This window comes from Exophiala viscosa, assembly GCF_022695815.1.
Source record: "Exophiala viscosa unplaced genomic scaffold EDD37scaffold_3, whole genome shotgun sequence".
NCBI lineage: Eukaryota > Fungi > Ascomycota > Eurotiomycetes > Chaetothyriales > Herpotrichiellaceae > Exophiala > Exophiala viscosa.
Window position 1 is genome coordinate 1,643,595 of NW_026944355.1, and position 21,688 is coordinate 1,665,282.

At 51.3% G+C, this 21,688-nt stretch overlaps 8 protein-coding genes across 8 annotated transcripts; 5 read left to right on the forward strand and 3 right to left on the reverse strand.

The window, feature by feature from the left end:
• Window positions 1–387: 387 nt before the first annotated feature.
• On the reverse strand, window positions 388–1,933 carry EDD37DRAFT_626587 (aldo-keto reductase). The gene is made up of 2 exons (XM_062816317.1): window positions 1,717–1,933; window positions 388–1,667 (listed from the first exon to the last, which is right to left on the reverse strand). Exons 1-2 carry the CDS (start codon window positions 1,767–1,769, stop codon window positions 698–700), a joined length of 1,023 nt encoding a protein of 340 aa, XP_062672076.1. The 5' UTR covers window positions 1,770–1,933; the 3' UTR covers window positions 388–697.
• A 1,021-nt stretch (window positions 1,934–2,954) lies between these two features.
• On the forward strand, window positions 2,955–4,729 carry EDD37DRAFT_626590 (uncharacterized protein; the record flags this gene model as incomplete). The annotated part of the gene is made up of 1 exon (XM_062816318.1): window positions 2,955–4,729. A coding segment is annotated over one exon (1,564 nt), but the record flags the coding sequence as incomplete, so codon positions are not given.
• A 1,493-nt stretch (window positions 4,730–6,222) lies between these two features.
• On the forward strand, window positions 6,223–8,231 carry EDD37DRAFT_607768 (uncharacterized protein; the record flags this gene model as incomplete). Its single annotated transcript, XM_062814991.1, has 2 exons — window positions 6,223–6,347; window positions 6,386–8,231. 2 exons carry the CDS (start codon window positions 6,223–6,225, stop codon window positions 8,229–8,231), a joined length of 1,971 nt encoding a protein of 656 aa, XP_062672078.1.
• Window positions 8,232–8,968: 737 nt separating this feature from the next.
• EDD37DRAFT_333491 (uncharacterized protein) lies at window positions 8,969–11,471 on the forward strand. The gene has a single exon (XM_062811612.1). It carries the CDS (start codon window positions 9,192–9,194, stop codon window positions 11,400–11,402), a length of 2,211 nt encoding a protein of 736 aa, XP_062672079.1. The 5' UTR covers window positions 8,969–9,191; the 3' UTR covers window positions 11,403–11,471.
• Window positions 11,472–13,140: 1,669 nt separating this feature from the next.
• EDD37DRAFT_607770 (uncharacterized protein) lies at window positions 13,141–14,877 on the forward strand (the record flags this gene model as incomplete). Its single annotated transcript, XM_062814992.1, has 1 exon — window positions 13,141–14,877. One exon carries the CDS (start codon window positions 13,141–13,143, stop codon window positions 14,875–14,877), a length of 1,737 nt encoding a protein of 578 aa, XP_062672080.1.
• Window positions 14,878–15,441: 564 nt separating this feature from the next.
• On the reverse strand, window positions 15,442–18,525 carry EDD37DRAFT_686099 (minichromosome maintenance protein 3). The gene is made up of 2 exons (XM_062819909.1): window positions 17,847–18,525; window positions 15,442–17,796 (listed from the first exon to the last, which is right to left on the reverse strand). Exons 1-2 carry the CDS (start codon window positions 18,411–18,413, stop codon window positions 15,718–15,720), a joined length of 2,646 nt encoding a protein of 881 aa, XP_062672081.1. The 5' UTR covers window positions 18,414–18,525; the 3' UTR covers window positions 15,442–15,717.
• Window positions 18,526–18,527: 2 nt separating this feature from the next.
• On the reverse strand, window positions 18,528–20,226 carry EDD37DRAFT_333585 (uncharacterized protein). The gene is made up of 2 exons (XM_062811614.1): window positions 19,828–20,226; window positions 18,528–19,762 (listed from the first exon to the last, which is right to left on the reverse strand). Exons 1-2 carry the CDS (start codon window positions 19,974–19,976, stop codon window positions 18,802–18,804), a joined length of 1,110 nt encoding a protein of 369 aa, XP_062672082.1. The 5' UTR covers window positions 19,977–20,226; the 3' UTR covers window positions 18,528–18,801.
• A 102-nt stretch (window positions 20,227–20,328) lies between these two features.
• On the forward strand, window positions 20,329–21,323 carry EDD37DRAFT_648634 (uncharacterized protein; the record flags this gene model as incomplete). The annotated part of the gene is made up of 2 exons (XM_062818039.1): window positions 20,329–20,452; window positions 20,509–21,323. 2 exons carry the CDS (start codon window positions 20,329–20,331, stop codon window positions 21,321–21,323), a joined length of 939 nt encoding a protein of 312 aa, XP_062672083.1.
• Between the last annotated feature and the right edge of the window lie 365 nt (window positions 21,324–21,688).

Here is a 21,688-nt window from a genome sequence, read left to right on the forward strand (position 1 = left end):
CCATCCGCAGCTGAGCGTTTTGCCATGATGGTGCTCAAATAGGCGTCCTCGTCAATGTCGTTGTCAACAGGATCATCAAGATTGAAGTCACTGAGATCATCATCTGTGGAGTTGTCGGCAGTCAACTCAGTCATAGACCAAGAGCCTGGTTTTCCCATGATTGAACTTTTGCCGAGAGATTGCAATTAGCAGGATCGATTAGAGGTTGTGAGGTAGGGTGTCGCGCACGTGAATTGATTGACTCTTTCGCGCGAGGGTGGTGGGAGATGAGATGGCTTCCGAGACAGATTGTACCTCGACGGCGCGAAATGGATGATGGTTTGTTTTTGAGAAGGTAAAAGTCAAGAGGTAGAAGAGGCAACTTCGTGAAAAGGACGAGATGTGAAATTCAAGTGACGATCCAGTGAATTCTTCACTGTCAGTGTTATGAGGCAAATTGTGAATATCTTTCTGCCGTTCGAGAGGGCGGAGAACAAAGAGGCAGTCGCTAATAGTACTTTGAGAGCCAGCGTGAAGACAAAAGAGTGCAGTCCAAGTGACAAACAGCAAACGAACCATACTCACAAAACTATTTCATGAGGACATCTTTACAGCTCGTTTCTCAACTGTTGTCCAGTGCACACTAGTTGACAGCTGCGCTTGACTTTGAACGCGGAAGACGCCCGAAGCGTTTCATGTCCTCTTTGTAGACAGCAGATCAATATCCTTGTCGCTTCTTTGGTTGATATGGCTCTTCCAAGAACTTGATATCCTCCTCGCTCAATTTGATTTTGGTCGCTTCCACAGCTTCATCAATCCTCTCTTTCTTGCTCAAGCCCACAATTGGACAGACGTCCTTCTTACTCAAGCACCACGCAATGGATATTTGAGCCATAGTCTTTCCCAGCTTTTGTGCCACCTGCTCTACTCTACTAATGATCTCCTCATCCACCTTGTCCTCTTTCGACCGGATTTGCGTCTTCAAGTAGTTGTCGGTCTTCTCCCGCAACGTGTCTCGACCACTAAAGGGACGGGTCAACGCTCCTCGAGCCACTGGAGACCATGGGACCAGTCCGACGCCGGTGTGATTGCAGTACGGAATCATCTCGTTCTCCTCCTCTCGGTATAGGAGGTTGTAGTAGTTCTGCATGGAGATGAATTTGTGCCAGCCATGCTTTTCCGCCACGTTCTGCAACTCCTGGAACTCCCAGGCGGCCATACTTGATGCTCCAATGTATCGAACTTTTCCAGATTCGATCACGTCGTTCAGAGCCTTCATGATCTCCTCTCTCGGAACATTCCGATCGAGGCGGTGGATCTGGAGAACGTCAATGTAGGTACCTAATCGAGCAACACTCTTATCGACAGCATCGATTATGTGCTTGCGACTGAGTCCAACTTGGTTGAGCATATCACCATCATTGATAGAGCTGGCACCGATGGCGTTGGTCGGGGTTTCTGGGGTGACGCCGAAGTAGCATTTGCTAAGGATGACCAGACGTTCTCGGGGAATATTGAACTGCTTGATGGCTTTGGCAATGATTTGTTCAGATTGACCATGTGAGTAGACATCGGCGGTATCCCACGTTCTGATACCTGCCTTGTAGGCGTGCTCAAGGAGTGGAAGAGAGTCTTCTTCATTGAGCACCCATCCCTGCCAGTCGGGAGTTCCATAACTCATCGTTCCACTTGCTGCAGTCAGAGTCTAGGTTCGGGGATGAGTGGATGGCACCTTACAGGACGACCTTGGAGATCTTGAGACCCGACTTTCCGAGGTATTGATACTCCATCCTGGTGTCTTGGTGTATTGAGGTGATATGAACTTCAATTCAGCAGCGTAGAAGAAGTCTGATGTCGATTCTGAGCGGAATGAGATTGGTCAATGCTCGGGTTTTTGCGATAGGGTCGGCTTTTGCTGATGCTCGTCGAAGCTTCGTGACGATATGGTTGAGGGGGAGTCCTTATGCTTTTATCGCCCAGGTTGCGGCCGCGGTTCCGCTCTGTCTCGGATCTCCATGTTAACTCCGCTGCAAGTTGTGAGGTCACTTTAAGCATCACGTGAGGATGGCGAGTCACGTGTACCCGGAGAACCTCCTATCTTTTTCATCCCCTTTTTCGGGAAGAGCATAAGCCCGTCGTCGCTTCGATAACTTCTCTCCACGCGTACATCAAGCATAGACTCGCAATCGTTTCTGCGCAGGATTTTACTGTACAAGAAGTCACTGCTGGCAAAATGCTCAGGCCTGGAGCATCGCGGAAGATGCAGCTGGTAATGCGAAAGCTTTCGTGTCTTTGGCTAATCCATAATCGAGGTCCTCAGGTCCTCACCCAGCTTTTTCTCCGTCCCTTCTTTCCTCCAGCGTGACTGTTCTCTCCCTCGAAGTGCTAATAGATCTTGTCGTCTCGTTGTCGAGTTCCCTCGAAGCCAAGCTCGACCGCTGTGAAATGGGACAATACTGATATAGGTCAAGGAAAGCAAGAAACTGATGGTAGAATCAGGCATGAGCCATCCAGCTTCCAATTGCGAACCCTTCACTGGAATGCGCGGTGCCTTCCATTCGAGTGTGGCAGTACTTTTCGCGTCAACACGCGAGCAGACGCCTCGACAAAAGACAGTCTGCAAAGTGAATAATCTGTCCGTGAATACTTACTTACGTTCTTATCCAGACGACTTTCTAGTCTTCTTTTCGCCATCTACATCCCAAACGACTTACAGTTTCTGATCAGAACTTGCCGCCCGATCAGAGACAACCATGACTCGCGTTGTCCAAACCCCGTCCTTCAGACAGACGGTCATACCACCAGGCTATGCATGGCAAGACGAGCTACATGAAGAAGACACCCATGATGCAGAACATTCCAAAGGTGACTTACCAACGCTTACAAAAAACAGCCTGGTTTTTGCGATGGAAAAGCCCTCGGATTGGGACGAATTGGCTCAGGACGAGAAAATGAGGAGGAAGCGACGTGAGTACAATGTCCATTGCAGTTCTTCTTGCTGAACATGTCTTAGAATTCCTATGTGAGCGCTACGGAGATCTCTGCTTCAAGTTCCAGGGTGATCCAGTACACGTATGGGACCCTTATGCCAGGTTGCTTGTCTTCAGAAACGATTACTATACTCTTTTCGAAGTCTGGGGTGCAAAATATTTCGAGTCTCAATACCACGCCTCCATGGAACTGCTTGAACATGGTCTAAAGATGGGCCGTCTGGAATTTTTCCGTTTTCAAAGCCAGTTTCGGCGGAGCCTTGCACATCAATACCCACCGTCTCTCGTCAGAAGTCCCGACGAATCGCCTACCTGCACACCAAAACTTCCAGAAAGAACTGCAAACAACATCGAACCAGTCAGCAGGGTTACCGAAAAGAATGAAACAACTCCGGTCCAAGTTCCTCCCTCGATGACTACTCCAAATCCCGACACTACTCAACCTGAGATAAAGAGGAGGACGTACAAGAGAAAGCGTGCCACGATCGAGACCGAGGAGACCAACTACTCGGACACAGCCGTTCCAACCGCCGAAAAGGGTGAAGCATCACCAATTCAGGCCTTCTCTCCAAATGCGACTTCGACTCCCGGAATTAGCCAACCTGAAAAGAAGAGAAGGACGTACAAGAGGAAAGGTGCCACAAAGGACACTGCGGGAACCAATGATTCGAACTCAGTCGTCCCAATCGCCGAAAACGCGCTCCTTCCACGTGCAAATCAAGCAACTCCCAATCTGTCGCATGGCGAGGAGCCACCCTCCCACAAGCAAACCCCATCTGCTACCAAACAGCCCAAGCAACCAAGAAAAGAGAAGGTCCTTAGCAAGACTCCAAAGACGGCAACACCAGCTACCATTACTGATACGCCCGATGGTGAAGCGAAAACGAAGAAGACGGGACCTACCTTCACTAAAACCGGCAAACGTCTAGGACGCCCTCCAAAGCGGCAGAGGACGACATCCTCACCACGAGAACCTCAGCCGCAGGTGAAGACTGACATCAGGAGATGGGCTACAATCCCTGGAAGTGGTTTTGCCGACAGGCTACAGAAGCTGCAAAAGAGCCATACAGTGCCCGCTGTGCCTTTGGACACCTACTACCAAAGAAGACGTCTATGTTTTTTGTACGGCCAGGGGTTTGTTGATGCATCAAATCTGGAAAGGACACACAACGCACGCTTTTCCAGGCAGTTGGAACTGAGCATATTGGCATTCTGCAACTTGGCGGATAGATACCGAAACAGGCGTGGTTTTACCTATGATCTGGCGTCTATGGCAGCGAGGGTGGCTGCCGGACTCTCATTGAATATCGAACCCTTACCGGCCCGCGACTACACCAGGATCGGCGCCTGGTCCGAGTTATGGAACCGCTATATCTCCAGTGCAGCAGGAGCCTATCACGACCGGCTGGCCACGAGTGGAAGACCTTCAGTAATGAACGAGGTGGTCGGGGCCGAAACGGTGCAGTTGTTGCGCCCTCAGGCGCGTGAAGATCTCTTTAGGGTCTTATTGCAGGTGAGAGGCATGATGCAGCAAGGAGAGGTGTTTTAGTGTGACCGCATCTCATGGATAGAAGAACAGTGGTACGGTGTTTCCGCGTTGCTTATCTAGTCTGAAAGTTCTGTTCCGATCAGTCCGATGCAAGAGTAGGTATCTGGCAAAGACACCCCAAGTTGTTGCAGAGTCAGCGATGCTGTCAGGATCGTGGTACGAGAGGAAATGTGCATGCGATGGAGATGTCCACTCTTTGAAAATGTCTAGCTCTTCATACGAATTCAGAATAGCAATATCTTCTCCACTCCTTCCCAATTGGCTGAATCTTACAATGTTGCAACTGATGATATCTTCTGAGGCCATGAATGTATTGTATTGATCAGACTTCATACGGGTCGATATTATTGAACGGTCACGTGAGCGAACGAGAAGTGATCAACACGAAGCGGGCAATGGTTGAGGCCACAGGACAAGGCATTGAAGAGCGGGTCAGATGCTTTTTAGCAAAGGGATACGGCTGCTGGAAGCGGGGATCTCATCAATGTCGATGGTACGTTGAATTTGTCCTACAACTGTAGCAATTTTGAAGTGGTCTTGGCAAGGCTCCCAACCCCTGAATTTTGGCGGCAAGGCTCTTAAGGTACAACAGTAGTAGAGATGCCACTAGGTCGCATCAAGGAAGCAGCAATTGGCTTGGGGAGAGTGAGGCTCGATTGAAGTTGTGTGGAGGATGAGGCAACGCCGCAAATCATCTGTCGGGTGTTATGTTTTCCCCATCTCTTTTGTCATCTGCTTTCCCTTTTCCCAAGGGGCGTCAGTGCCTTGGGAACAGCGAGCGCGCGCGAGGTCTCCGCAGCCCCGTTCGGCATGTTCGCTGGAGGCCACAAGATACCATCTGATGGAATTTTCTTGAGGAGTGTGTGTTCTGTGCGGATTGGGACACGGGATGTTTTGCCAAGTTGATAATAAAGGCTGCGTGTCGAGGGAGTCAACGTTTCTTTGTATCGAGGTGCACTGTTTGGTGAATTGACATCACAGCTCTCTGCAGGCCAAACATTGGGATTGAACCCGTGGGCATAGTTTCCTAGAGGCAGCACAGGTGCACCCGAAGATAGTTCGAGCAGCTGTCGTTCTGCTGCCCCTTTCGAACGTGGCCCGTGTTGCAACGGCGGATATTCAGGTTTGATCGGCCACAAGGCTGAGACCATACCACCTCGCAGGTCGTGGTCTATGGTCGCCCATCCTCTTGCGAAGATGGCAATCAGGTAGAATGGGAATATGCTCACAGTCCTGCATATCCCAATTGTAGAGCTCCTGCACTAATCAGCGGCTTTCGTGATGCAGAATGCAGAACGCAACGGAGGCAGTCGCGCTAGTACATACTGCCTCACCTGTGAAGCCTGGCAACGCAGTAGAAGTGTGGTGAAGATGGGTGTGGTAGAAACACGAGAACACGCGATCAAGTGCTGAGTGAAGGACGTCCATCAACATAACCTTCCATCTTTCATCTCCTTGAATTCGTACTCATCTAATCCCTCATCAATACTTCGAAAACGAGAACTTAGCAGCTCAATTCTATCCAAAAAATCCTTTGCATCGTCTCTCAAACATCGCCAAAGGCTCTCCTTACCTGCAATCTGGTTCCAGTAGCCCAATTACCAGTTTTCGCACGTTGTTTGCGATCTTCATCAGGTATTTGCTGTCTTTATCGAAAGGTTTGTCCAACAAGGCTGATCCAAATCTCAGACAAACACCACCAAGATGTCTACCGGACTTCCGCAATGGTTCCTTGAAACGGTTTACGGAGACAATCAAGCAAATCGCAAGTGTTTCCTGCCCTGCATGGTTGCTTCATTGCTGACCGTCAAGCAGAAACCGGACAGCTGGTGAATAGCGACGTTGTGCATCAGTCAGACTCCAACAGTATTGTTGGCAACTCCCTGGAAGAAGCAACGCCTTCACACGTCCCCAATCCATCAAACAAGACCAAGGAAAACAACAATCCACCTACATTCAATTGGGAGCCGCTTGCAAGCAAGCAGAACACCCGTGGCAATGAGTCAAGCTTCAATGCAATTGGGGAGCAGGAGGAGGGATACTTAAGTCAACCAAACCTGTCCAAGCCTGCACCGTTCCCATCATATCAACATATCAGTATATATGATGTGCAGAACAGTGCCAGTGCCAGCAATCACTCCTTCGCGATCAACGCCGACACAGCCCCCGCTTCAATTGAAAGATCCAATATCGAAGCAGCTCAGAAGGAACTCAAACGTAAGAGAGAGGACGCTCCTGTTGAGGACCGGCAGAGAGTCCGCGGTAGCACAGCACCAAGCCAATCGTTGGTAATCAATGCCGCCATAGCTCCCTCTTCAGGCAAGAGATCCAACACCGACGCAGCTGAGGAAGGACTCAAACGTAAAAGAGAGGACACCCCTGTTGAGAACAACAAGAGAGCCCGCACCAGCACGACACTGGGCAGCAGCAACACCACAAGCCGCCGACTCAGCAAGTACAACCTACCAGCTTATCCTCAACGAGATACTCCGCTTGCACCAGGCCTGACCCTGTTGGATATCTGCCAGAAATATCCAAATCACTTGGAAAATGAAGACGTCTTGGATCTCTTCACCCCTGTCTTCTGGACTGCCCTCGACATCTTCAAAGAAGCCACCGATGACATCCAAGCCGGGTGGATAGCTGCATACGGTGAGGGCAAAACACCATCAAACTTCTTGCAGAAACGAATGCTTAAGAGATGGTCAGACCTCGGAGAGGTAGGTGTCCGTCGGTTGGTTGCGGGCCCCAAGCCAAAATGCAACGACCAGGGCACTTTGGTCTTCGGCAAGAGCGACCCGCTCAACCTTGGCTTGAATCCTCTGGCTCCAAAACGAATCAAGAGCGAGAAGAAGGAGCCAGCCAGGGAGAGACGTCGTCATGACAATTCTACAGTTGCAGCCCAAACTCCGGGCGATGGGGCCCCATTCGTGAAGGGATATGCGCACACAGAAACGAAATCTGGAGAGGCGGTTTTGTCCGAACAAGACTTCAACGCACAATTCCACCAAAATGTCCGAGTCTTTCCCACGCAACAAGAGCCTCGTGGATCTTTCTGGGGTCTTGATTTCTGGAAGTCCGACGCCCAATTTCAGGCCTTCTACCAAGCCTTTGAGTCCAAAATGCGGGACAGTTTTGAATCGGCAAGATGCGTGGTGGACATCGATCCGACAACAAACTCTGCCCCAGCTTGGTTGTATTTCGAAAACGCTCTTGACCTCTGTGGCTGGAGCCTTGAGCTCCGAAAGATGTTCTTCGAAACATACGACGCTGAGTTCTATCGCTTGCTGGAGCAAGGCTTCACACCATTCCAGGACGAGAAAGACGCCTGGTTGAACTTCGCGTTTCTCTCTGCATTTGAGAAATGCGTGCCAGAATACCTCTGTTTATGGCTGCTGTACACAGTGCGTGTAACGATGTCGACTTCACCGGTTCACACCCAACATGGTGGCTTTAGGCAATCAGACTTCGACGGCAACGGCGACCTCCTAGCTTACGCTCGAGATCGCTCAGTGGAAACCATGAATTGGCAATGGTTGATGCTGCAAGAACAGCTTATCCAGAGTCTTGCGCCGCCGCCTCCAGCGCATCTCATGTCAGATGCACCTGTCCAAGGCACAATCATAGACCCAGACAGTGTCCGGAGTGATGCACAGCAGCCGCTTGGAGCTCCACGTGGTCAAAAGAGAAGCAATCAAGGTGGAGAGGCTTGAGCAAAGAGGAGCCGAGCTGGAGGAGCATGAAAACACATTCTGCACTTGCCGTACATTCGGCATCAGCTAGGAGGGATTTGGTAATTTCGGTACGAGGAGGAGGATGTCAACAGAAGTCGAAAGGAGTCGACAACGAACAAGGCTGGCAGCAATAGCTGCTCATCTTTACTGGTAGCTGTGGGGGAAGGTATTTGCGGAGGATTCGACGATGTCTCAGTTGGTCGGCAAGGCTGAGTCATTCAGGGGTTCCATTGTCCCTTGGTTGAAGACGGTTTTTCTTTCTTTTCCTTTGTTGTTGATTTTTGCGCTTTGTGTGGTCTTTGTTGTCTCGAGCTCAATGGCCGTGCTTATTGAGGGTTTGAGACACGAAATGCCGGGACTTTCGAGCAATGAGAGAGTAGATTACCGCCAAATCGAAGACTCGACGGTTGATATTGTCAGGACAGTGAAAATGATGCTTTCGACTCAGCACGTTCTGCGCATCATTTCCTCTCCACCACCATTCGAACCGTAGATACCGTAAAAATATAGTAGAAAACCGCTTCGACGACTCTCGCGCAGGAATCGAGCATGACGCTATTTGTGCGTGGCGGACAAGACGTTGCGCAGCATTCTTTGCCAAGGTGGAACATGTCGCGATGTCGCGAGGCTCGAAGTTGTCCGCCGCGCGAGACATCACTTCGATGTGAAAGGCAGCCCGACAAGTGCAACTGCTGTCCTGTTTTGAAGTGAACTTCCTCCAAAACATTTGCTGCCCTTCGGCTTTCAAAACCCTCGTCTGAAAGCAGTTCATCGACTTTCAACTCTTTACACAATCTTTGGCTTCCGAAAAGATACTGTTGTTTACCACTCCAAGGATCATACAAGGCTGTGACCTCTTGATAGCCTTTCAAGACATTTGAAAGTCGTGCAGCAGCATTACCAGCCTTCTTACTCATTTCCAAGTGAAAGTCGAGCATCATGCGACCAGCACAACAACAGCCTTTGCCTGCCGGTTACGTCGAAGCCTCGAGCTTTATCGAAGGGTCCTCAACGCAATCGATCCTGTCGAGCAGAGAAGAGGCTCCAATGGCTTCCGCGGCTCGAGTCTCCACCACCTCCAATCCAGCTACCGGGCCCACCACCAGCGTAGCGGAATCCAGTAAAGCGACCGTGTCAAGAGATGGCATTCGAGGAGGAAAGAGATGGGATAATCAACCGAAGGTGTATCGAGAGCTGCCTTCGTTTCCAAAATTCGACCAGCCGATTCCAAATGACGCGTCGATTGAAGAGATTTGCATCAGATACCCGAACCACATTCGAGGAACATATCTTGCCGCCTTTGTTCAATGGCATTGGACTTCGCACGACATCTACAATCGTCTGACAGACGTTGCAAAGCAAGAGTTCATCGACAACGGTATTGCAACATGCAAATCCAAGAACAATCGAACAAACTTTATCTCCAAGCGGCTCGAAGCATACCTGAAAGCTCACACTGATGATGAGATCGCAGAACTGTGCACTCAGCCGAAGCTTCGTCCTTGCTTGATGAACGGTGGTGAGAAGAAGGGAAAAAGCAAACTGATGGGCAAGTTCAACAACCCAAACGCCCAGCCCGTCCGCCATATTGAATACACGCCTCGGTCAGGAGCCAATAAGCGAAAAGCAGCCGAGGACCTCCCTCAAAAGCCCGAGGCAAAGAAGCCAAAGGCGGAGGCAAGATCCGACACATTGTGGGAGTCCATGGAGGTATTCGAAGAATACAAGTACGCCATGGCTGGGTATTGGAGAAAACAGGTCTCAGCAGCGCAGACGATTGTCAATGCAGATGTTGTTCATGCCAATGCCGATGTTCGACAACGTGTCCAGCAGGTACTCCAAATGCTTCGATATCCGGTCAATAGCATGACTGAGACCTTCCTGACGTTCGAACGCATCGAGGATTGCGCTGCATTCGCCGCATTCATTGACAACAAAGTAAGAGCCGTGTTTGATGATCTTCGGGCACGCGAGACTGGTGCAGCTTCGTTGGAGGTGCGAAACAAGGCTGTCGACGCAATCTTGCAAGAGCAGGGGATCATTGCGACCAGCTTGCAGAAGCTTGTTCCACTTGCTGCCTCGGCCTTTGAGAGCGGCCAGTTGAAGTTCGGTCTCGTACGGCAGGCAATCCAAGCTGTCACAAACGCCTTTGCAGAACGCACCGGGAAGCCCGGCAACGCCGCTCAAAGCTTCAATGCCTTGCATGAAGCGCACGACGGGAGTGGTACTTTGAGTCTCACCGCTCATGATGGCCAGAGGCCCAAGCGAGTCCGGGAAGAGACACCAGCTGAAGAAGCCTCCAACAAACGCGCGAAGACGGCACTGACTCCGGGGTTCAGCTTGGCCGGAAAGAGTATGCAGCAAGTTTTCGGAGCCGAGCCAGGACCACAGGTGTTCAACACACAGCAAGCCTTCGAACCCGTTGGGATTAGCAACAGACTTGAAGACGCTCCTGGTCTCGGCAGGGACTTCGACCTGGTCTTTGAGGAAATATACGGCGGCTCCACGGCTCCGTCAGCTCCCAGTCATCAGCATGGCCAGCCCACAGAAGAAGTCGCCGTCCCAAGTATGTCCTCCCTGCAGCAAACGCAAAACATGGTTCCGACACTTGGTATGGCTGTTGCTGAAGGGACCAGTCGAACCGAAGTAGACCCATCGTCTCAAGCGAGGACCGAAGATGAAATTCTGCAGGAGTACATTGACATGCTTCCAAGTCTTCCTCCGACCCCTGAAATTCTGTACGATCAGACGGATTTTTACATCGTGCCGCAGCAGAACCAGGTGGCAACAGACACCGCATATCTTCCACAGCATGTTGATATGTTGGCACAGACTGGTGAATATTTCTTGCAAGGTGCTCATTTGACTCCCTGGACAGATCTTCCTGGTGGTGACGAGACTCTTGCGCAGACTTCTGATCTTTCGATGCAGTATCCTGAACTTTTCGCAGTGCAAGATCCTCCTCAACCGGAGGTTCCGCACGATGGTATGGGTATGTTCGACGCAGCCATTGAGGATCTTGCCCCGTCATCCGACCCAATGAACGTCAATCAGGATTGGAACTTTGGGTCTGAGGATCTAACTGCAAGTGAGCTGCGACAGATGCAGGACGACCCAGCATTCTGGGATGGCATGTTCAACAACGCGTGAAGACTTTTCAACTGGTTGATCGGCTGTTCAGGGCAAGGTGATTGTTGGAGGGGTGAGGTTGATGGTGATTGAGGAGGAATAAAGAAATGAGAAAGGTTAAATGGATCTAAACCTGCGCAGTCTTCACCGCAAACTGTCTTACTCTTGAGACGCAAAGATCGACAGAGCGCAAGATGGAGAGAGAGGTGTGAAAGAATGACGTTTTGAATGGGAAGCAGGGAGGGAATTTATATGGAGGTAGGATGGTAGGCGTGAGCAGGCTCGGCGCACTTTTTGTCTCGGCGGTCGATCTTGGCCGGACCACACATTGAACACCCCTATTTCAGCGCGGTCGAGCGACGACATGGAGGAGAATGTCGCGAAGAAGGTGTTGTTGTCTGGTTTTGCAGAATTTTGTCGAGCGGCTTTGTCTTTGGGTTTGTGTTGGCGTTTGGGATGGCAGCTGGCTGTCAGGATACCACAGCCTGTCCAGAATGTGTGGAGGAGAATGGAATAGGTGTGCTTTGGACTCAAAGGGCACTCTGTTCGTACACAAAGACATGTACAAATGAGCATGCTGAACCCTCAAGATCTTCCTTGTCCTGGATACATCCACGTAATAGTAGTCCAGTATTGTAGCTTTCCCATTCAGCCCACTGTTTGTAGACCGCAGCTACTTGTCACCCATCCAGGAGGCTGTTTCCTGTGAATCCCAGAAGCTGTTCTGCATAGAGCCAGGCAGTTTAAGGCGGATAGAGATGGTGACACTGAACATCGGATACACTCGTTCGTGCCATTTTCCAAAGCCCATGTATCAGAACTGCATGCAACACATCCGCCGCCAGCCGTATAAGTGCAGGGAAGAAGGGTATCACTCCTGACAAATACAGCCTTGTTGGCATGGAATAGTTTGCCGAGCAAGGTTCTTCACTCCATCCACTCATTGTAAAACTTTCAGGAGGAACAAAGCCGTAACAAAGTGGGAAATTCTTGTACCGATCATGCTTTGAGCTGTATGCTGGAGGTATACCACTTGCCTTGGTGTTGAGCGAAGAAGCCCTTCAGAGAGAAGGAAGCCAAATTGTACTTCAGTTCAAAGGTACAAACCAACCTTCAATGTCCAGAATATACGGAGCGGCTCGTCCATGAAGCGAACGACACTGCGGTGCGTTGGTGATATAGGTGACATATCGTCGTCGTTTGAAATCTGCCGACATTGTCATGGACATTCGAGCATGCCTCTGTTTGGCCCCCTGGCCCTTATAAACCCATAGGGCACTCTTGTGTGCTTGCACTTGCGCATGGCTGTCCTCACAATTTCCAACACAAGCCACCAAACCTTTCTGAGTTGTGTAGATCGAATTCTACCGCACCCGCGCCAATCTGATATAGCGGCACCGCACACATGTTCACAATCGTTCGTGAATCAGATGTCAAGCGATCAGTTGCCGATGAATTTTCCTTCATACCCTTCAAAGGACAACATACTGAGCCTCAATCTCATTCGGACTGTCCTTGACCAGTGTTACAGTTAGGGAGCCGTGGCAGCGCGGATTCTCTTGGGAAGACCTGAAAGTAAGTTGCATCTCGTCGCGCAGTGCGAGAATTGGTGGCTGACCGACCGATGTTGCTCTCAGATCTTTTTCAATCAACGGATCAACGCTTTGGTCCCTCCACCACAACAAGGACTGCAAGCGAGTTGTCGCGAGCATCATAACACCATCCTATCGCGCATCCCTTCAATCAAATCGTCGTCACCATGGCTAGTAACAACGCTGGCGCCGGTCATAGCCAGTCGGGGTCAGAACCTCATTGGCTCCGCAGCTTCAACAACACAGAAGCAAGTTCTGATGCTGGCAACGACCAACAGCCCGAGAGTGGACCGCTTGAGGATGATGCCGCCCCTCCATCAGATGACCATGAGGGTCGTGACATACACCAAGATACAACAGGCTCACAAATTGAACCAGAGGACGGTTCGATTGACCCTGATGGCGGTCATGACAACCAATGGGAAGAGGAATCAAACGAGTCCGACGCTGGCCAACAGGGACAAGTGGAGGAAGAGGATCACTGGCGATGGAGCTTCGACCCAGATGGTCGACCGAAACCAGGCACCGCAGCTAATGATGGCGCGCAGATGATTGACAACAACGCCTTGCGTCCGGCATATGACTTCCTTGGAGGAATGGAAGAGAGGCTTGTTGAGGGAATGGGAGAGGTGCTTGCTGAGGCACCAGGCCAGTACCTCAACGTTGGTAGACCCACCAATGCTGGAATGAGGGAGTACGAGTTGAATGCCACTGGCATGAACGAGGATGACTGGGCTGAGGCTGACGCAGGTGCTGACCTGAATGAGGATTACTTCGACGATGCCGTTGAGGAGGATGTTGAGGAAGAAGTCGAGGAAGAGGCCGAGGAGGCCGTTGAGGACAATGTTGAAGAAGAAGTGGAGAAAGAGGTCGAGGAGGACGTTGAGGACGACAGACAGGCCACTGGTGAGGTGGAGCGCTTGGGCCCCCGGGAGCGATGCCCAGGGCTGAGGAGGTCGGATCCTCACGCACACCTGCCACAAGACGATCCTATCCCACCACAAGCACGGTCCATTGGCGAAGGAGATGACGCCGGACGTAACCTGCTCGCAGTTTTTGGCAACGACGACGACCCGCGGACCAGATACCGGTTGCAAATCGAGAGGGCACGGGGCAGAGGCAATAGTGCTGCCTTCCACAATTACCCAGAGTCAAAAACAATCTTGCCGGCCAGGCTGACGCTGGACGAAATCTGCGCGCAATATCCCAACCACGCTTGGGGCTCCGCCTTGCGAATGTTCGAGGCCGAGGGCTGGGACGGCCGTCGTATCTGGGAGGCACTCCCACGGGATGCTCGGCACGAAAGTGCTCGAGAAAGACCTTGGAATTACATCCAACGGATCTTCACCCGGGAGCGGGAAAACGTCTTTTTTGAGCGAACTGGGACCCGGTGGCAGGATCACAGAGGCCCACAGCAGCCTCGACGGAGACCAGCTGCGCCATCGACGGCAGCACCTCCACCACAGCCGCCAGCTCCAGCTCCACTGCCCGTGCCACGAAATCAGATCGAGCGACTTGAGCAATTCGCCGGGTTCGAGAGACAGCGCGCTTTACAGGTCGTCCAGCAGCTTTATGAGGTCATGGGAACGCCTCATCCGCAGCAAGACGCCCGTATATTCTTGACCATGCAACACAACTTATTTCTGGGACAGATCAACCAGATGCTTGGTGTACCCCAGCCTGGGCAAGAATCGTCGTTTGAGATTATCGTCGACGCGTTACAGACCATTTGGTGCCAGCAAAACAGATGGGTGGCCCCAGAGAACTTTGCGCAATGGCAACAGAGAGGAAGAGAAGCAGGTCTGCACATGTACTTGACGCATTTGCAGCGCTGGATTCAGAGAGCGGAGCAGGAGCTCATTCAGGCCCGCGGTGGGAACGGACAGGCTGGTGGTCAGCCGTAGTCGGTGTTGAGGGACCCAGTTGGCTCTGAATGGAGGGACATTCATGCTGGAACATGGCTGTACAGAACTCGTTTGCGTTTTATGCTTGCATTCGAGGCGTCATTGATACCCCGAGGCATTGTTGAGGACACGGACAGGTACAGCATTGTCATAGCACTGAGAGAGATCTACTTGAAATCAAGTGCTGTATGAGATGAGACTCATGTACGCTGATAATGATGAATGATTGAAGACAGATGAAAGTGAAGTGTGTTGTGAGACGTCGTTGTGATAAAAGAGCTGCCAAGTCGCCGGAAAAGGGTTAGCTTACTTTCTGGGGGAAGATTGATCCGTGACTGTATATAAACCCTTTCCCTGACCACTCTCTAGTAGACAGCAGAGGAATTCGGCCAGCCGATTCCAAATGACGCGTCGATTGAAGAGATTTGCATCACGGCCGTGCGGGCGCTCTACAAAACCGAAAATTGAGCGATGACCCTACGTAGACCGCCCGTCCTATCGATGCTTCATTCATCGAGGTCCTTTGGAAGCGTTGTTGTTGAGCACGGTGTCTTCAAATAGAACGAGTACAACGTCGATGAGACCATCGTTCAATGCACCAGCGTCATGCCATGTCCCATTCCTGAAATCCGCTTGAGGCAACAACGGTGTTCAAGAAATGACACCGGGGAGTATCATGGAGCACACCGACTTTCAACTAGCATACCTTGTCTGGATAACAGGCTCGATTTTGACCGAAAGGGTTGTTCATCATTGCTCATTGACACTAAACATGATACCAGCAGCCGCGTTATCCACCGTAACACCAGACATAACATTCATCCGTCCCAGAATCAAATCCTACAATTTGTACACCTCCCCACTATCCTCCAAGAACATGATCAAGTTCTGATCTCCCATCTCCTTCAATGCAGCCGTGATCTCTACATCCGAGAACTCCTGCGAGTTATTCTCTGACATGCGGTGGTTGATTGCTGCAGTCACGTCCGGCACAGTGGCCATATCGTTCTGGAACAAGGATGTAACCATCAGAGGACCAAGAGCACGGCGGAACGCCTCGAGCCGTGACGGTGAGATGCTGGGCTGAGACTGTCCTCTTCTCGACTGTGACTGAGAATCACCTTGCGTAGACGGCAATTGCGAGCTCGGGATGGAACTAGCAATGCTCATGCGAGACAATTGCGACTCTGCACCCGTCTGTCTTGGCCTTCGCGAGGGGCTTGGCTCTTCCTCATCATCTTCTTCTTCTTCCTCGACATCTCCATTCGTGCGTCCAGAAGCTCTGCCGTTCGTCGCACCATTGGTACGAGGTGACCGTTGGCTTCGCGTCTGAGGCTTTGAGCCGCGGGCGGCGCTTGGCCTTGTGCCACGGTATGCCGTATCATCATCACTATCGCCATCACTCCCAGAGTCATTGCCTTCCTCAGAGCTGTCGGCATCTTGTGTCTTGCGTCTCTTTCTTCGTCCGTCTTCTTTCTCTGGAATCTCTCTAAAGAGAGCGAACTTGAGAAGCTCTTCCGCCACGATGGCATCTCGTTTCTCAACACGGCTTGACAATCTGAGCTTGGCATGCGCCGTTGACAAACGAATCAGTGTTTCGAGTGTTCTGGCAGTCAGCGGGCTTGTTCTGCGCTCGTTGGCTTTGATTTGATCGTTACGAAGCTCGGCATAGGCATTGACAATAGAGTCGCTGGCTTCTTTGGTCAAGTTGGGCTTGCATCTGCTCTTGGCGTACTGGACGTACTTCTTCAAGAAAGGCATGCTGAGTGGGTGTGGGTGTACCTCGTCCGTTATGGAAAAACCTGAATGGAGTACAGCATTGTACCTCTCGTACGTATCCGAGGTCTTTTTCGCATTTTGTTCTTCTTGAATGCCGATGCCGAGGATTTGAGTGGCGTCTTCACGAATGGGTGCTCCTTCTTCTGTCCCAGGTCGTCGGTACTGATGGATCCGGAGAACATGCTCAGAAATAAATCGGTCTCGCTTGTCATCGATGTCGTCCGTGACGATGAAGAGCAGATCGAAACGCGAAAGTAGAGAATCCGGCAATGCGATGTTCTTGTGAGGATCTTTGTTGCTGTCATATTGACCAAAGATAGGATTTGCTGCTGCAATGACGCTGCATCTGGCATTGAGCGAGGTATGTATGCCAGCTTTGGCAATGGTGACGGTCTGCTGTTCCATAACTTCGTGGATAGCCACACGGTCAACATCACTCATCTTGTCGAATTCGTCAATGCAGACAACACCTCGATCGCCTAGAACCATGGCACCTGCTTCAAGTCGTCTTTCTCCAGTCTCTTTGTCTTGAGTCACGGCAGCAGTAAGACCGACACCAGAGGATCCGCGGCCGGTTGTAGCAATGGCGAGGGGTGCAGTATTCAGCACGAATCTCAAAAGTTGTGATTTGGCTGTGGACGGATCGCCAACCATGAGTATGTTGATGTCTCCCCTCAGATGAGTTCCATTGGGCAAATTCTTCTCCATACCACCGAGCAGCATTAGCAGTATGGCCTTTTTGATGTAGTCATGGCCGTAGATGCTGGGCGCCAAAGACTGAGACAGCAGCTGGAAGATGTTTTTCTTCTTGGAAATTTTGTTGATATTCCGGACATCTTGATCGGTATACTGGGCTTCTGCAATTCCTCCTCCTGATTTCGAGGACAATAGAACAACATTGTTCGCAAGTATGAGTGTTCGGAATATTGATGACCCAGATCCAGCATTTCTGTTACCAAGCGATCTGAAAATACCCACGAGCTGGACCCGGTCACCAGGCTTGACTCGATCGACCATGTCGTCGTCGAATATGACGTCGACGCCGCGGGGAAGTTGTCCTGCCGGTGCTCGTTCGGGCATTTCCTGTATGCTTATCGTCTGATGGTCTCGATAGGTGCAGTAGCCGTACTCAGTGACTAACTGGAGATGCATTAATACAACGCATGCTGCTTGCGAGGGTTTTCACTTACAGGATTGCCTTCTCCGTCTTCCTGGGGATATACGCTCAGACTTGCCGGGGCATTCGCACTCATGGTCTGATCTCTGTACTCTCGGAAGTGGAAAGTCTGCTTGTTCTCGTTCCAGTGTACACTCTTGACGACCTTCGGCCGTACCAAACTGCATTTTGTGACAATGCCTTCCAGACATATCATTCTATTCAACAAGGAGCTCCCCAGAGTCCTAGGATTACAGGTGTTTTCTCCGAATGAGCCAGAGTATGCCACATAGTATAATCTGTCCTCATCTTGCTCGAAGGGAGGCCGATTGGGAATTGTGCCAATGATGTTCTTCAGCGCAGCGTCGAAGGCAAGGGAGTAATCGAAAGGTTTGTAAAGAATGCCGTCCGCGAGTTCTCTTGAGTGAGTTCGGATGTCATCGATGCTCACCACTAGTCTTCGGAGACCACGGTTGAGCATGAGCACAATGTCTCCGCGGTATGATCTGGCTGCATCGTCTGTAGGGTCAAGGAATTCTGTTGCAAGTCGGATTCTGTCTCGGACTGCTTCGTCACGAAGCTGGAATGTATCGAGGGCCATGTTGAATTTCTCGGGCGCCTTTCGAGGTGAGTTAACAGCTGATGTGAGGACTTGGTTGTGATGTGATGATAATGAGGATGGAATTATCCCTGAGATTCAATTGCCAAACGCGTCGCGCGTAAAGTGGTTTGTTAGCGCGCGTTCTCGTGGTTGGACCAATCACAGTTCGTTACACATATCGCGGAAGTTACCACCCACCTTGAAGCCGGGTGTCGCTCTTTAACCTCATTTTCATGGTCGGATTACTCATTCAATACTTTGATGTCATGCCAGAGTGCTTCCGAAGTGGTATCTGTCCGCACAACACTTCGTAAGTAAACCATGATTCATTACTTGAGGAACTGATAGAGAGAATGCAAATATTGAATCGTCTGCCATTGAGGTCCTATCAGGCCAGCAGCTCCTGCAAGTCTCTGGTCCTCAAAAACTCCTCATAGCTCATCGCGTTAGATGGTGGGGTTTTCAGTCCACTGGGCTCAATCCAACCCTTCACCTCACACATGTAAGGGAATTCGGCCAGAAAAGCCGCACCTTCAATGACCTCTTCCCTCCGACCCGTCAACTGGCAGAGCAACTGCACAGTGACTTCCATGGACTTTGACTTCCGACCCGTGACTCTCTCCCACATCTTCATTCCCTCTTCGAGCCCGAGCCACCAGTCGACCGCGAGAAGCTTCGTGCTTGCCGGTTCATCCTCAACCAGGCACCGAACGTATCCACCCGTCGAAACATCCGGGATGAAGACGGGGAGCTTCGTTGACATTTTCCCCGGAAGAACCATGAGATGCTCACCACCAGTCGGCACCTTCTTTTCGGTGGCCTTGGTAGTCGCTGGGGCAGCTGGAGCTGGTCGAGGCAGAAACCGCACCAGAAATGGCAACTTCATCAGAATCCACAGAATCCACGACGTCCCATAGGGCACCCTGTGCGGAAACAGCAATGGATTATCAGCGTATGCGGACGCATAGATATAGCTCGTCTTCGCCGCCAGCTGGGGCAACTTCTCGGTAATATGCGCAACGACAACGGCCTTGGCTTCAAAGTGGTAGCAGCGCGCGTACTTGCCTCCAGAAGCGACCTTCATCGAGCCAAAGGCTGAGTAGACGAATTTCTCTAGCTCAGGAATCTGGCTGGCTGCTGTTGCGGCATTGATACCCCATGTGATTTCGTTGTTGTATGCTAGTTGCGAGGCGTCGTCGTCGTTTGTGCCAGACGCCACAGCGCTGCGATAGACTTCCCAGAAATTGGTGTTGACGAAGATGGCGGTGGCGGAGGAGAAGGCTGCGACGAGGCTGGCGGTCGAGGAGAGGTCGGCTTGGACGAGTTCGGCGCCGAGGGCGGCGAGACCTCTAAGTAATTGACAGTCAGCACACTGGCATGGCCAGACATTGTAGACGAGCTTGATTGTACGTGCCTGGCAGCTTCGGACGACGGGTTCCGCGTGAGACAGCGAACGTGCCAGCGCGACGATAGAGGTGCTGAGAGGAAGGTACGTGCGACGCTTCCTCCCTGTCTTCCCGTTGCACCTACGATGGCGATGATTTTCTTGTTCGATGCTGGCATAATTTGGAGTGAGAAACCTGGTTGAATATTAAACCAGGTGGGATTTTTCTGTGGTCGGTAGCAGTCGAATCATCTAGATAGTCCAAAGCCATCGACATCGTGATCGTGATCGTGGGTTCTTGTACTCCCGTACTTGCTTACACCTTTGGATGTGGTTGAGTTGTCCCGAATATGTCTCTCTCCATGCCAGGCCTGTATTCTGATTGGCCGAAAAGAGTAAGCAAGTGGGAGAGGAACAAATAAACCCCGACCTCATCTCGACCTCATTCTTATGAATTTTGCTTATCCAGAATTCTTCGTTTCACCTTGTTACCTGCTTACGAGCAGAGTCAACCGATACATTGCGTTCGAGATGGGTTCCGGAAACTTCCTACCTGCGCCAAATTGCCAGGACGAGTACAGAGATAAGGAACAACCGAAACCTGCCATTACAGAGGCGCGGAAGGAGCAGAATCGGCGTGCACAGAGAGCCTTTCGTGAGCACTTTTGCGTAGGTAATGCAGGCGTGGTTATGTCTCTGACGTGTTATAAGGAGAACGGCGAAGGTTAAGAAAGCGCATAATGCCGGATACTGCGCCCAGGCGTCTTGCGCCGTTTCCACCAGAAGTTGAGGCGGATGCGATGGTAAGGTCGCCCGATACGCAGGTCTTGGACTGGACACAGAAGTACACCGCGGACGAGGAAATGTTCACCTTCTCCTCACCACAGAACTTATTTCCCACCGAGGAATGCATGTCAAAGCCTTGCACACCTTTCACACAGTTGTTGACATTAGTACGAGAGCGGCCAAGGTGTGCGCTCTGGCCCCATGGAGCCACTGCGACCCTCGCAGCGTGCCTCTTCAACGCTCGCGTCCTGGGCATTGACATTGAGCGAGTGATGGATCCACAGTATATGTCGCCGTTCTATCGACCCTCTTTGCCTCTGGCGCTGCGTGAAGGTCCTCCATCCGCGGCGCCGTTGACAAACCTCGACATTGCATCGGAATCACGATTGCCACCCCTGGGTCCTTTGAAACCGTGCTTGGCCCAGATCAGCTTCCCTCACCACGCATGCCTAGACTTACTGCCACTACCACAATTGAGGGACATGGCTGTGATGCTGACTGTTCGTGCCCAGCAAGAGCAAGCTGGTGCGAAATCATCATTGCTCGATGGTGTTCAGGAGCTCAAAAAGGATGTCTATGTACGGCAAGGAGTCAGATTCCGTGGTGCAGGTGAACTAAGACGAGATGAGAAGATCACGTCTGACGAGAGTGAGCGGCACTGTGGACATCCTTGGGAGAGGGCCAGTTGGGCTGTGGCACCGTGGTTTGCGAGGAAATGGAAACACCTGATGGACGTCTGAGGTTAGGACCGCAGACACTTCTTTCCGTCTCAAAGATAAGACGAACCACATAATCCCGGGGTCTTCGCACCATATCGCCCGTCGCCCGTGTTTCATGCGGGTGACCATCGGAGAGGTTCAAAGAGACAACTTATGAGGACTCCATGCTGGCGCCTTGAAGGTGAGGCTTTTCTCACATTACCTTGGAGTAGCATGATCATTCTGGAAGGAACCCACCTTGGCACGAGTGACAGAAGCAGCAATACCAGACAATGAAAACCTTGTCAAGTCTTGCCGTCTTGCGTCGCGGCAAGGGCAGCGCTCTGATGCGGAAGCTTTCAGTGGTCTCTGCGTGAATTTGGTAAATATGTGGTGACTGGAAATTG

Coding starts and splice junctions, on each gene's coding strand:
- EDD37DRAFT_333491 (XM_062811612.1), top strand. CDS start 9,192: ATGCGACCAGCACAACAACAGCCTTTGCCTGCCGGTTACGTCGAAGCC.
- EDD37DRAFT_626587 (XM_062816317.1), bottom strand. CDS start 1,769: ATGGAGTATCAATACCTCGGAAAGTCGGGTCTCAAGATCTCCAAGGTC. Junction 1,668..1,716: donor AAGATCTCCAAGGTCGTCCT/GTAAGGTGCCAT, acceptor GACTGCAGCAAG/TGGAACGATGAGTTATGGAA.
- EDD37DRAFT_686099 (XM_062819909.1), bottom strand. CDS start 18,413: ATGGCCCTCGATACATTCCAGCTTCGTGACGAAGCAGTCCGAGACAGA. Junction 17,797..17,846: donor AAGACGGAGAAGGCAATCCT/GTAAGTGAAAAC, acceptor ATGCATCTCCAG/TTAGTCACTGAGTACGGCTA.
- EDD37DRAFT_333585 (XM_062811614.1), bottom strand. CDS start 19,976: ATGCCAGCATCGAACAAGAAAATCATCGCCATCGTAGGTGCAACGGGA. Junction 19,763..19,827: donor CCGTCGTCCGAAGCTGCCAG/GCACGTACAATC, acceptor TCAATTACTTAG/AGGTCTCGCCGCCCTCGGCG.